Raw genomic sequence first — 15034 nt, 5'->3', positions numbered from 1 at the left:
GGCAAAACAGACTCAACTCAGGGAAATTAATTTAATTTATTGCCAATCAACAGGTCAGAGTAGGATAATGAGAAATGAGAACAAATCTAAAAACACCTTCCTCCCACCCCTGCCTTCTTCCGGGGCTTAACTTTACTCCCGAATTCTCTACCTCCTCCCCCCGAGCGGCGCAGGGAGACAGGGAATGGGGGTTGCAGTCAGTTCATTGCACGTTGTCTCTGCCACTCCTTCCTTCTTGTGCTCTTCCCCTGCTCCAGCATGGGGTCCCTCCCACAAGAGACAGTCCTCCATGAACTTTTCCAATGTGGGTCCTTCCCATGCACTGCAGTTCTAGACTAACTGCTCCAACGTATGTCCTTTCCACGGGATGCAGTCCTTCAGGAACAGACTGCTCCAGCGTGGGTCTCCTGCGGGGCCACAAGTCCTGCCAGGAAACCTGCTCCAGTGTGGGCTCCTCTTCATGGGGTCCCAGGTCCTGCCAGAAAACCTGCTCCAGTGGGGGCTGCTCTCCACAGGGCCACAGGGCTCTCCACGGGCTGCAGCTTCCTTTAGGGCACATCCAGCTGCTGCAGTGTGGGGTTCACCACAGGCTGCAGGGGAATCTCTCCTCTGGCACCTGGAGCACCTCCTCCCCCTCCTTCTTTGCTGACCTTGGTGTCTGCAGCTTGTCTCTCTCACATATTCTCACTCTTCTCTCCCTGCTGTTGCACAGCAGTTTTTACCCTTTCTTAAATATGTTATCACAGGGGTGCTAGCACCGTCGCTGATTGGCTGGGCCTTGGCCAGCGGCCGGTCCATCTTGGAGCTGGCTGGAACTGGCTCTCTTGGACATGGGGGAAGCTTCTGGCATCTTCTCACAGAAGCCATGCCTGCAGACCCCTCCGCTACAAAAACCTTGCCACATAAACCAAATACACCCCTTAAGACTTGTCACTTGCCTTCTTACTCTCTGCAGAATTTTCCTCTGATTTCATCTAATTAAGGTTTTCCTAGTGCTTGCTTAAAAAATATTGAATTCAATAACATTGTACTAAAATACTAAAAGCTAATCCTTCAAGGCTTTTCTGTACTCTTGTCATTTTAAATACTATACTGTGATCATGTTGTCTAAGTGTTCTAAGACTCCAGTTGTAGGATGTTAAACATCTAGCATACAACGTATAGCAATTCTCATAGTTCTTAATTCTTCAGGCTTCTAACACAGTGCACCCGCTGTAATTGCAATATGTACTTGTTTCTGACCGTTGAACTAAAATTCCTATCTTAGATGGAATTCTTCCTCTGCTGCCTGAACCTCCTTCTTCCAGGACATTTGTAACTTATTGGGTGGGTAACTTCACTACCTGTGGCAGACTGGTGTCTGACCTGAGATTTCTTTTATACTATCCCCAGTGTAAAGAATCCCCCATAGTCAGCTTGGCCAGTAGTCTTGGTAATAGCAGTAATGGGAGAGATAGGGATAGCAACTCTTTGGTAAGCTCTTCACCTTGTTTTTTCTGAAAACAAACAAAAAAAAAATTTACAGAATTATTCTGCCTAATACCATCAGGCACTTGGTCATTTAGCAGAACCTGTGCTTAGGACCAGAAGTGCTTTGTAGTTGGGGTGAACCCAACAGACCCCTATTGTAACTTTCCATGTTAGTAAACTTCAATTATACAACTCTTTCTTCCATGTATCTGTCTTTCTGTGAAGCTACATTTCTCTGTTCTCTGGGGTACCTTAAAACCTCTTTCTTTTGTTTTGTGTGTAGTTATATGTGTTGTTTGGGGTTTTTTTAAGGTGGTGGAAAGGAGTGCTAGGGCAATAAGCTTCTCCACAGATCTTGGTCCTAGATAAATCTTTTTCTTTGTCTAAATAGTTGCTACTTAGTTCTCTAAACACTGGTCGAGGAAGTTGACTAGCTAGCATATTCCAGGTAATCACAGCACGTTCTGCACCTACAAAAATAACTGCTGCTGGTTCCATACTCTGTAGATAGCAGCCTTCCTGACAAAGCCAAGTGATACTCAACATGTAGCACATAGCACTTCTTCAAAAGATGTTTTAAACATAAGAATTCTTCCAATAGGATATTTAAAACCCAGGGCAAAAATGCTGAAAATGCTGGAAATGCTGGTTTGTGTCTGCTAGAAACTCTTATCCTGTAGACTTACTTTTGCTTAATTGCATTTTACTTTTCAGGGAGAAGTGTGGGGTTGTATAAATTCTTCTTTGCCAGGTAAGAAATACTAGTTTACTATTGAATCGTGTTGCTTTTTCACCATATGCATGTTTTGATGTTGTGTCTACCACCTGTACCTATAGATTTAAAGATAATTCGACTTTCATTATGCTTCCCTTATAAACTAAAAGGACTAGTTTCCTTTAGTCTCAACTGGGTTACCTGTGCTTTTTTTTTAACACTTCTTTTTTTTTTTCCTAGTTAGAAAATTTTTAATATGTTTGTTTCCTTTAAAGGTTTTCTATTATTTTTAGTTTCAGTATACCTTAGCCTGATGTATAAAATAATGGGTTATTGCAACTTTGCTCTAGATGCAGTATAATTTCGAAAAAAAATGAGTAACAGGGAAACAGTAAGAACTAGACAAACAATTTAAGAAGTGCAGAGGCTCAGATCAAGAACCAAACTGCTTGGTATAGGTGGATTTAGAAAGTTAAAGCATAAATCACAAGACGGGACTCTCATGTTAAAAGGAGAGGTCAAAAATAGATGAAATTAGACTTAACTAGTACTATTGTATCATATGTCATTTCTAAAAGACTTTGAGTGAAATTGTCATGCTATGGTTGAAAAAGTGGTAGTGAGGAAAGAGGAGGCTGTAACAGTTTTATGACATCTGCTCAGACTTGCCCCCCACCCCACTTCAGAGGCAAGCTGTTGATGCCAGTGCATGCAAAGAGATTTGCTGTGTTATATTTTGCTAGTTTTACTTAACCAATAATATCTGTTGGAGTTACAGTGCTTCTGTCCCATCTAAAACCTGATAAATTTTCAGCTGTATATGATATCTAATCTTCATTGAAGCTGAGTAGCTGTGTACAAATGAGTGGCAATGCTTTTACTGCAAGTGAGAAATGCATACTTTATTTTGAATGTTAGGTTTGTGTAAGCAAGTGAAAAAGCATTGGAAATCTTTGTTAATGAACCACTTCCAAATTGTCTTCCTGTACTTTCTAAACTGGTGTGTGGCTTCTTCAGTGCCTTTATGGTAGGATTTTACTATCCTCTGATTTATGGAAAAAAATCCCTTCTTCAATGGTGCTGTAAATCATAGTTTAGTCCTGTGATAAAAGTGAAATCTTCTTGTAGTATCCTGAGCTTGTATCCTGAACTTTGTACCTGCACAAAGCCAGTCACTTTTCATTCTTCTTGCACGGGAAATTATGTTACTGTTTTCTTCTTCGATGTGAGCCACTTTTAAAATTAAGTATTCTCCAGTGATTCCATGCACTGTAGGATTTTGTAAATTAATGGTGTGGTGTATATAGGACAGCATTCTAGGGGAAGCTCTTATTTCCTTTCTGGGAAATCAGTACAACTGAGTGCCTCTGTGAGGTCCCTCTACACTAGTGCATGCAGCATGGGGAACAAACAGGAGGAGTCAGAAGTCTATGTGCAGTTACAGGGTTATGATTTTATTGGGATCACAGAGACATAGCAGGAAGGCTCCCATAGCAGGAGTGCTGTGATGGACAGGTACAGGAAGGACAGGCCAGGAAGGTGAGGAGAGGGAGTTACACTCTCACATAAAGGGCAACTGGCATGCATGGAGCTCTGTCTGGGGATGGATGATGAGCCAGCTGAGAATAGCACATGGGCATATGAGTGGCACAGTGTGGGCATGTCAACATACTAGTGAGCAGCCCAACATGGGGGGTGATGTGGGTGTCAGCTACAGACTGCCTGTACAGGAAGAAGTAGTAGATGAGGCCTTCTTCATACAAGTAGAAGTCGTCTCATGTTCACAGGCCCTGATGCTCATGGGCAACTATAATCACTCTGGTACCTTTTGAAGAGCAACACAGGAGGGCACAGGCAATCTGCTTGGAAGAATCCCATGGGATACGGCCCTGGACAGGAGTCCAAGAGAGCTGGTTGATTTTCAAGGATCACCTTATCCAAGCTCCAGTTATGCATGATGGGGTTAGAAAAGTGAGAGCCTATCTGGAGTTGATCCTGGTGAGGTAATGTGAAGGACAGCTAGAAAGCTGCCCTGTTTTTTTAACTACATCAGCAGCAAAAGGAAGACTAGGAAAACAAGGGCCTGCTGCTGAATGGGGCAGGAAGCCTGGTGACAAATGACATTAAAAAGGCCATGGCTGCCTTTGCCTCAGTCTTTACCGGTAAGATGAGCCTTCAGGAATGCCAGATCCCTGAGATCAGTGGTAAAGTCCAGAGCAAGGAAGGCTTACACTTGATGGAGGGAGGATCAGGTTAGGTAATACTTAAGCAAACTGAACACAAGTCTATGGGACCTGATGGATACCCTTACAAGTGCTGAGGGAGTTGGCTAATGTCATTGCAAGGTCACTCTCAATAATCTCTGAAAGGTCATGGCTATTGAGAGAGGATGCTGAGGACTGGAAGAAAGCAAATGTCACTCCTGCCTGTAAAAAGGTCAAGGAGGACCAGAGGAACTACAGGCTGGCCAGTCTTACCTCAAACCCTGGGAAGGTAATGGAGCAGATCTTCCTGCAAACCATTTCCAAACATGTAAAGGACAAGAAGGTAATTGGTTATAGTCAGCGTGGATTTATGAAGGGGAAATAGTGCTTAACCAACCCGATAACCCTCTATGAGGAGACGACTGGCTTGTTAGATGAGGGGAGAGCAGTGGATGTTGTCTATCTCAACTTTAGTAAGGCTTTCAGCACTGTTTTTTTATTGCATCCTTATAGACAAACTGATGAAGCATGGGCTGGATAAGTGGACAGTGGAGGTGGATTGAAAACTGGCTGACCTGCTGGGCTCAAAGGTTTGTGATCAGTGGCACAGAGTCCAGCTGGAGGCCAGCATCCCAGGCATTGATGCTGAGTCTAGTCCTATTTAACATCTTCATTAATGATGGGACAGAGTGCACCCTCAGTGTATTTGCAGGTGATAGAAAACTGGGGGGAGAGGTTGCTAGACCAGATAGTTGTGCTGCCATTCAGAGGGCTGTTGACAAGCCGGAGAAATAGGCAGACAGGAACTTCATGAAGTTCCAAAAAAGGAAATGCGAAGTCCTGCACCTGGTGAAGGCCCCATGCTCCACAGCACACAGGAGGCTGACCAGCTGGAAAGGAGCTTTGTGGAAACATACCTGGGAATCCTGGTGGACAGCAAGTGGAACATGATCCAGCCATGTGCCCTTGTAGCAAAGGCGGCCAACAGCACCCAGGCTGCATTAGGGAGAGTGTTGCCAGCAGATTGAAGGGAGGTGATCGTTCCCCTCTACTCAGCATTAATGAGACCACATCAGGGATACTGTGTCCAGTTCTGGGCGTCTCAGTACAAGAAAGATACGAACACACTGGAACAGGTGGCAAAGAGCCACTTCAAGATGATGAAGGAACTGGAACATCTATGAGGACGGGCCGAGAGAGCTGGGATTGGTTGCCATTGTCAAGAAGAGAAAGCTGAGGGGGGTGGATTTTATCAATATGTATGATTATCTGATGGAAGAGTGTAAAGAAGATAGAGCCATGCCCTTCTCAGTGGTATCCAGTGGCAGTACAAGAGGCAGTGAGCACAGATTGAACAACGGTAACTTCCATTTAAACATAAGAAAAAACTTTTTTACTGTAAGGATGCTTGAACAGTGGAAGAGGTTGCTCAGAGAGGTTTTGGAGTTTCCATCTGTGGAGGTATTCAAAACCTTATTGGGTATGGTCCTGGACCTTGCTTTGAGCAGGGAGGTTGAACTAAACAATCTCCAGACGTTTCTTCCAACCTCAGTGATTCTGTGGTTTTCTTTCTGATTTTTCTCCCCTTTGACTGCCCTCAGTACAGAAAGTATTTCATAAGAGTTTAGAATAGGGCCACAAACTGAACTGTGACTGGATCAGCATCTCTGATTTTTCATAGTACAGCAGCCACAATGTGTTTTCACACACACGCGTGTGCGCACACACACACATACACACACACACACACTATGATGAAACTGTATACCGCCCTCCCAACACTGGCGTTATCATGGACAGTTGCAGAATATTGACTAGATAAACAGATGACTGATAGTTATTTTCTTTCTTAACAGCTGTATGACATGCCTGGCAGTTTAGTTAAGAATGCAGGTAGAAACCTCTTTTGCATATGGGTTTCAATGGCATCATGTCATAACACAACATATATACTAAATAATTTGGCACTCTGCCTTATAATTTGCTGCTTGATATATCCTTTGTGTATTTTCATTATAGTTTGTGTTTTCTCCTCTTCCATTCCTTCCCCACAGCAACTTGATATTACTGATCTGTGTTAAAATTTAGAAATTGTTTGATTTATCTGTAACTTCATCACGATAGTTACCTTAAAACATTAAAATTCTCATAGCCACCACTTGAGCTACCATTCTTTTTCACATTTGTTTCCACTTCCTTAAACCCATTATGATGGTCCTCTATTAACTTTCTTTTATGGCTTATCCTCACAAAACAACACTCTAAGTCCTGTTTTATTGTCCTTGCCAAGTCAGTGTTGTAAGCCTTAAATACTTGACTAGATGTTCACAAATGTAAGTATTCTCCAAAACAAAATCATTTTTCCATGTTTTCTGAAGGCAAGTATCATTAGTTTGTCCATGTTTGTTTATTAAATCCAGTAGGCCTACAGAACATGTATTATTTTGGGGGATTTGTCTGGGAAATTCAAGTTTCTTTATGACCATACACACACGATACTGTTCAAGAAACTGCTTACAGAAGATGATTGAGGGACCCACAGCTGGGGGGCGGGTGCGGAGAGCAAACCCAGCAACTTGAATAACTATGTTCTGATTTTAAGCTTTATCATTTTCTGTAAGCAGATTGTAAAAGACTTCAAAGAGACAACAGAATTCTGACTTGGGCTTTCTTGCACCCTTCTAACACATGCAACTCTTGAACATGAGAAGCCCAGTTGTTTTTCACTTTCTTCTTTTTCCATCTTGCTTTTAGTTTTCCTCCCCAGTTTCCTAGGGATCATGGTGATCCAGCATTTCTCAGATATTTTCAGAATGTAGAATGTTTCTCTCATCACAAAATAAATGTATGACTTCCTAATTTTTCATGTTTATGCAGCTTTTTACCTCCATTTCTGACTTCAATACTCTTGTGGAGACTCCAGTAAAATGTTTATAATAAGGAAGAAAAATGTGTGTGTGTGCGCGTGTGTGTTGTAAGTCATCTCACTAATGTGATGTGGCTTCTGGAAACTTTTTGGAGGAGATGTGGGACAAGAGCCTGTGTTATGCAACTAGACGATCTTTTGTAGTTCAGGGATTTGTATTGTACTTTATCAGTTAATTTGGTGAATAACCAGAACTATGAATTCCAGTCAATTAATTGTGCACTGAAGGTGTATTTTCATCTAGAAATGCATGCATTTTAATTACCTTGACTACAAAATTAATTTGTAAGTTGCTGTATTGAAATTGCGGTTCAATGTTTTTTGAAGATGCGACATCAATTTTTTTCTCTGCAAGCTTGTCTGCTACTCATAAATATCCTGGGGAGAGGGCCCCTTGCCAAGAAAATGCTAACTACGGCTGAAACTTATCAACATGCTTAATTTGGCATGTATTTGTAGCTTGCTTCATTCTTCTAGCACAGTTTAGTTCCGGTAAAAGTACGTCTGAAAACCACAGGGTCCGTATTGCACAAAATACGGATGCTTGATTATTCAGTGGTGATTCACTGGTGACTATCAGTGGTGACATTGCCCCTAAAGCTGTACAGCTGTATTTATCATGTGTTTTTCCTGGATATAGCTGGTTATTGCAGCAGAGATTTCTGGAACTCTTGTTTTCATGTTGCACATGATATTTCTTTTACGTTTTTTAGATTGCTTATACCTTACGATATCAATCCTACTAATAAATATTCTACCAAACGTTACTGTTTTGAAAGGAGTCTGCGTATAGCTTCACATATGAAAGTTATGCAGAAACAACTGCTGCATTATCTGGGCCTAAAATAGACTGTGGTGGGTAGTTGATTTGGCAATTAACTGTACATACATAGTTAAACATATGTGCATGACTTCCATGTAGACATGCATTATCTTTTGGAATTAGTGTAAAACAATGCGTCAAATTCCAAATTTTTGAACATTGATTACAAACTAGTGATATTTGCACAACAGCCGTCTCTTTAACACTTTCGAAAAGATGCTCAATCTCTGAAAAACTAATTCCATACCCCAATTATGGAAGGTGAGCTGAATTTGCAGTTGTTTGTGGCCTTCACAGCTGCTTTGAACTAGTTGGAATTGGAAGGGTGAGCCAATACTCTGAATACGTGTAAAGAGGATGTGGACAGTCTCCAGAAAGACCTGTAAATCAGTGGCCTACAGCACTTCCACAAGGTCTGGACCATACAGATAGTACACAGCCACTTCAAACTGACAGAATGCAGGCTGCAACTAAAAGCCTTCACCTTTGCCTCTCTGCTCCTTCCACCCGCTATGCAATCCTGCTGCCTTGCTTGTGTCAAGCATAACAGTGTTAATTTGCATTTTAACAAACATAATTAATATTTTAATTTGCTGTGAAAATATGTTAATTTAGCTAAAGATTTTGCTTGTCCTTTATGAATTTACGATTAGTGTATTTTCTTAATTTGCCCATCAGAATGCCATGAAAGACTGATACTGGTAAGAATTTCTATGCCACCTGTGTTTGTAAAGCCAACAAAGTGTATTTTAAAGGCAATTTTGTTCATGATAAATACCTACCGGTGATTGTTTTCCATGGATTGCAATGATTTTTCATGACTTTTTTTTCCCAGTATTTTCTTAGCATTCGAATTTAAGCTCACTAGTTTTCACTCCTAGCTCTTTTCTCTTCCCTTTTTTAAAGCTGGACATTCCACGTGGCTTTTCCAAATAGGTATTTCTCCTAGGCTTAAGAGCATTTTTTTAAATTAAGTGGTTGATTCTTTTACTTTGTACTTTTTATTTCTACATAAAGGATGTAGTTTCTGCATGTCCTAAAAGTACTGCTTTATTTTTAAAATATTCATAACAAAAATGAGTGGTTCATTTGACCTAAATAATTCCACCCCCTGCCCTAAGGAAAGAGTGTAACAAATTTGTCACAGCTGCTGGGCAGCTGCAGAGGTTAAACCTTCCCTTTAATTATTTCTGTCTTTAAAGTTATGTGAGAAATACAGGAATGCATTCCTCTTTTATTTGATTTCTGATGTCTTGAAAACATCAGACGATCTATATTTGTGAATAGATTAAGAGGACGAAACAACTTATGGCAGCAATTTGCTTTTCTATGTAACTTTATGGTAAGTAATGAGGATAATGGGAATAGTGCAATAACTGGGGAAAGAGAGACAGGGAGATGGGAAACTTTTATTGGAGATAATTCTGGGTATGAAACCATGTTATTGGGGGGCTTAACTACAGAGGAAGTGCCGTGGTTTAACCCCGGTAGGCAGCTAAGCACCACACAGCCACTCGCTCACTCCCCCGCCAGTGGGATAGGGGGTAGAATCAGAAGGGTAAAAGTGACAAAACTCGTAGGTTGAGATAAAGACAGTCTAATAATTTAAAAATGGAAGGAAGAAAAAAAAAAAAACAAAAAGAAGGGGAAAAAAACCCAAGAAAAACAAATTATGCAAAAGAAGACAGTTGCTCACCATCAACCAACTGATGCCCAGCCAGTCCCCAAGCAACGGCAGCCCCTGACAACCTCCCCCCTGCCCAGTTTTATTGCTGAGCACAATTTCATATGGTCTGGGATGTCCTTTTGGTCAGTTGGGGTCAGCTGTCCCCTCTGTCCCCTCTCCCAACTCCTTGTGCACCCCCAGTCTACTCGCTGGAGGGTCAGTATGAAAAGCAGAAAAGGCCTTGACACTCTGTAAGCACTGCTCAGCAGTAACTAAAACATCCCTGTGTTATCAACACTGTTTTCCTCACAAATCCAAAACATAGCCCCATACCAGCTATTGTGAAGAAATTCAACTCTATCCCAACCAAAACCAGTACAGAAAGCTTGAAGAAAAAGTAAGAAACATATTCTGTGTTGACAAAGTTGATAGAAAAATATGCTATTGAAACCAACAAGAGGATGTGTCTGTAGGAGGTAATGTTGTTAGTTTTAATGAGGTTTTTTTTCCTGATGGTTTCTGTTGTTTATATTTCAGATTAGATAAATTATCAAACTGATACTTCCAGTGAATGTATAAAATAGTTTGCATAAAGCATCTTTAGACTCGGTGCATAGACGGTGCTTCATAATTGCCAAGTTCAGAATTTATGAAGGCACAGGGTTGCTCTTTTCTTGCTTAAAGTTGATTTGGAATGACTTCATAAATTCCAATAAAATTGCAATCTGTAGATAGGCTCCTTGAATGAGAACAGGATTATGAAATTTGAAAAGTAACTGACTCATGGGGAGGAAAGGGAAAATGATGGCACAGTTTCTCTTTCTACTGTAATATGTACTGTCATCTTATTTTCAAAGGAGTGTTGAAGAAGTCTGACGGGTGGGTTGGTTTAGGTTGCTGTGAGCTAGCTATTGCTGTGGAATGTCGGCAAGCATGTAAACAGGTAAGGCTGTCTAATTGTTTTTCTGTGGTTAACATCCAATGACGCTGTGTTGAATTCATTTATGTATTACTGTTTATGAACTTCCGGCTTAATGCATTTTTTACATCAAAATTGAATTATCACGTAAACTCTTTTTAAAATTGCAAGATGTGACTAGATACTTCCCAGGAAGTACTACTTGTGATAAATGCCAGCAACCAAATTCCAAAAACCAAAACAAAGAATTTATGTTTTTAAAGTGAATTTTCAGTAAAAAAGTCAAAGTTCAAGTCAACTGAGATGAAAACCTAGTTAAAAAAAAAGTGGTGGGTTTTTGGAGGGGATTTTTTTGGATATGTGTTTTCAACTGTGCTGTCGGACTAGGCTGCTCGCTACGACTTGATGAGCCTGAAGAAGAAATTTTAAGACCTTAGGGTTAGCTGTGCCTTTTTTATACATTCTGATGTCACATTTAATTGCTCAGTAATGAAGATACAGTTAAGATGAAATCTTACTGTGTTTATAACTTTGACACCACAGAAGTTCCAGTGTGAGAGCTGGCGAGCTGGCTGCGGGCATGTCCTAGCACCACTGCGCTTGGCAAATGGAGCTAATCCACTTAGTTTTGCTTTGCGAACAGTAGGCGCGTGATTAATGCTGATGTGCTCTAGTGTGTTACTTCATAGTAATTTATTGACTGAATCCATAAAGATTCTGAAGCTCTCTCTGGTTATGCTAAACTTAATTTCTTGAATTTTTTTTGTCACGATCTCTATATGAAAGTTGTTATTTTAAAATAATGCTGAGTGGAAGACAACATGTGGCTATTTCTAAGCTCTTTTTTTTTTTTTTTTTTTTTCTTCCCCCAGTGATGCAAAAAAAAGTTTTTTATTTAGTGATGCAACATTGTGGTCACAGTCCCAAATAGATTTTTGTGCCTCTCCGAAGAGGTGTTTGTTCATCATATGGAAGAAAGTTGGTTTTGGTGTTACTGTATCACTGTTTTTGTCAAGTAACAATTTTAAGCATAATACATAAATTTAGCAATGACCTTTTTATTAAAAACCTGTGAAGCATTTTGTGATTTTTTTTTTTCCCCCACATATATGCTTGTGACCTTAAAAACATCTTCAGAGTCAAAGAGTGTATTATTTATCATCATCCTTGTAACTCAGTTCTGGAGCACAGGTGTACTTAATATTCAGTGTAGTATCTTGCATGTTACCTGTGTCATCTTAGTCTTGGACCAGCAGCCTAGTGCAAATCGTGTCATGCAAAAAAAAAGATGCGTATAGTTTAAACTACTTGGCAGGAGATGAGCAGTAGGTACACAAACTGGGTAGTGTGGAACAGAGATGAGGAGTGAGTAAACAAACTGGGTACTTCTGATCTTCTGAAAAGAAGTTACATGTATCTGTTCCCAAATGCATTTCTTAGCAAAGTTTTTAAATTTATCTTAATGTTTAAGTGTTTCCCAGACCTGATAAAACCATTTCCATTTATTGCAGCATCCTATGAAATTCTGTTAATTTAATCTTATGATTGTTACATCATTTCTCATTATTCTCAGAATCAGATGCTGTATTGTTTGATTGCGGACTCTGCTGTCTCAGAATCTTGGCTATATTTGGTACTTTAGCTGACTCTGGCTGATACATGTCATATGATTTTCATTTAAACTAAAATATAGATACCTGCCAAACATTAGGGATAATGGGAAATACTTGGATATTAGTTTTGATTCTTGAAATTTGAGGGGGTTTTGGAGGCATTTTGAAGAAGGCGATATGATAGGTCCAAGGTCAGACTTTACCCTGGTATTTCAAATCACTGGAGGGGGAAATAACTAATGTTAGTAGTAATAATAATTTTGAATATCTGTCATATGAAAAAGGAGCAAGAGGTACTCTACAGAAGAAACTGATCTGCAGTTTGAAGGGAGAATTTCTGCAACTCAGTTTGACAATAGGAACTGTAGGACTGTATGCACAAGAGGGAGGAGAAGGGAAAGAGGCACATAAGTGGTACTGAGCATGCAAAATGGGGAGATTTTTATGCTCAAATTCTTCCATTTCCTAAATGTTTCCTGTATTCTGCTCTGTCTGGTAAACCTTTCACAAAAACAAAGTTACTTTGTTTGCTTCCAATATCAACTAACTTGGTGCAGAAATATGAGGTTTTGGTTTTTAATTAAATGTAGTATTGACAGTCATGGTTTCTGCTTTTTTTTCTTAAAGCTTTACATAGATTCATTTAAATAGATCATGAATGCATGCTTATTGCAGTTAATATAGGTAGAATCATGTTTATTTTGCAACATAATTTTATTATTTTCTACTGCAAATGGAGAAATTTTTCTGTCTTTCAGGCTTCTGCAAAGAATGATGTTTTAAAGGTCTGCAGGAAGGAATACGAGGTATGTGTGTATGTGTCTGGATATATCTTATTAAAAATCAACTGTTATATGAATTCTGTAAAAAGTATCCTGTAGAAGAGGGAAAGTCCAGTCTTCTTATGGTCATATTTCTGGATATAGTCATTTTTATCCAAATGTAAACTATCTTTCTCTACAGTATTTGTGAAAGTACAATCATTTTCTGTAAAAAGAGCTTGTCTTTTTTTAGACTTGCATGTATCTTAATTTGAATGAAAAAGATGCAACTTTCAAAATGGAGACATGGCTTCCAAAAAAGTTTGTTTCATAGGAGTTCTGATGAAAATCAGCGTTCATTGTGAGCATTCATTCCGTCAGAAACATTTCGGCTTCTATAGTGGGAGAGTCAGCTTAGAAGTGACCTAAAGAAATAAACTCAGGAAAGAATAACCTTTGAAGTATCCTATCCTAATTTAAATCATTTCAAATGAATAATTTTTTGTAACATCAGTGAAATTATGAATGCTTGCAATTATTTTTACTGTTCTGGTCCTAATATTAATCATCAGGATATTTTCAGAAATCTGCCTTTGCCTATATTCTTTTTAACACATTTTGTAGAAATGTTATTCTGCTAGGACTTCTTTTCTTTCAATCTGTTTCTTAATTAAAAGCCAGATTCCTCCTCTCCCCTTTCATCTCATTTCCTTGTGCCTTGAATTAGGTAGTCCTGCATAAATTCTGCTCATAATCAACAGTTCAGGATAGCAGACAATTCTCTGTTCTCTTGATTTGGGCAGAAGTGTAGCAGGTTTCCTGTTTTTTGAGGAAACATCAAATTCATTTTTTTCGCCCTTTGGTCCTTTTATCTAAACAATCTACAGAGTATTTTCCTAGACTCTTCACTGTTGAAGTTACCATAGCTTGTTCTCTTAAAAACAAATTTTCATTTTAAGTAGTTCTGTCTCCTCTCATGCTATGATATGCTATACTGTCAACATCTGTAAGCTTCTCCTCTATTATGCTGGTCTCTTTCCTTCTTTTTTTCTGGATTTCTGCATTGCTGTAGGAGGTTGGCCAATATGGGTTGAAGGAGAACGGGAGAGGAAAGGTAAGAGATTAAAGAATGACTACAAAACGGTGACAGTCATCTTATTTACTTCTCCTAGTTCTTCTTTTTCCAGTTTTTATCTGGAATTTTGGAAAGCGGGTCCCTCACTCTTATTCAAGAGTGATTTTGCTGTTATTGTACAGAAAACCTTAACTCTTTCTATCTATCTCTGCAACACTAAAAGAGGAGAGGGAGAAAAATGATGGAAGAAGGAATCAGTCTTCTGGTTGGTGAAGAAGGAAAGAACTTTTTTAATGAGCACTAGGAGTAGTAGATGCAGATACTGTGTTAGAGAGAAATTAAGTATCTGACGTGGTAGATCTTCAGTTATTATAGAATTTTGTATGACAATGGGTTTTCCTATGTATCTAGGCTTACAGGTACTCATGAAAAATAGTACTTAGAATGCTCTGAAGAGACCCATTGGTTATATAAAATTCAAGGAAGTTTTGCCTAAGATAGGAGATTAAAAAAAATACTTCTGGAGGGAACCTGAACTTTTTCACACCCTAGTCATTCTTTCTCCTTTTCTTAAAAAAAATTTTTCTTGGTGCCTTGGTGAATGTGTCCTGCTCCCTCTGTAGTCTCTAAGTAGCTTCTGTGTCTGTGACCGGTACCATACTTTGTACTCAGTTGGGTTGGCTGGGAAAGAAACTGAACAACTGGGAAGGGAGTGAGTAGTTAAAACTGAAAGAGGTGACATAAGATCAGAAAAAGGCTGTGAATCACATAAATGCAATGTCATACATACTGTGTTTGCGTTTGTGTTTAAGAATTCATACTTCATTCACTAAAAATGAGGATCCAATTTGAGAATTAGTTT

The 15034-nt window shown here is 39.4% G+C and overlaps 1 protein-coding gene across 5 annotated transcripts in view; it reads left to right on the top strand.

The window, feature by feature from the left end:
• The window catches only part of RECK (reversion inducing cysteine rich protein with kazal motifs), a 69484-nt gene that overhangs the window by 13685 nt on the left and 40765 nt on the right, over positions 1-15034 (top strand). For all 5 annotated transcript variants that reach the window (XM_087765614.1, XM_087765634.1, XM_087765624.1 and 2 more), the window contains 3 exons: positions 2185-2221; positions 10662-10747; positions 13095-13142. In XM_087765614.1, the coding sequence (XP_087621740.1) occupies positions 2185-2221; positions 10662-10747; positions 13095-13142 (171 nt within the window). The remainder of the gene's footprint in view (positions 1-2184; positions 2222-10661; positions 10748-13094; positions 13143-15034) is intronic.

The sequence above is a fragment of the Nipponia nippon genome, unplaced genomic scaffold (genome assembly GCF_047370975.1).
Source record: "Nipponia nippon isolate SJK-2023a ecotype South Korea unplaced genomic scaffold, ASM4737097v1 scaffold_1, whole genome shotgun sequence".
NCBI classification, from domain to species: Eukaryota; Metazoa; Chordata; class Aves; order Pelecaniformes; family Threskiornithidae; genus Nipponia; species Nipponia nippon.
Note: the sequence above shows the minus strand (reverse complement) of the source record. Positions and strands in the feature narration are given on the sequence as shown.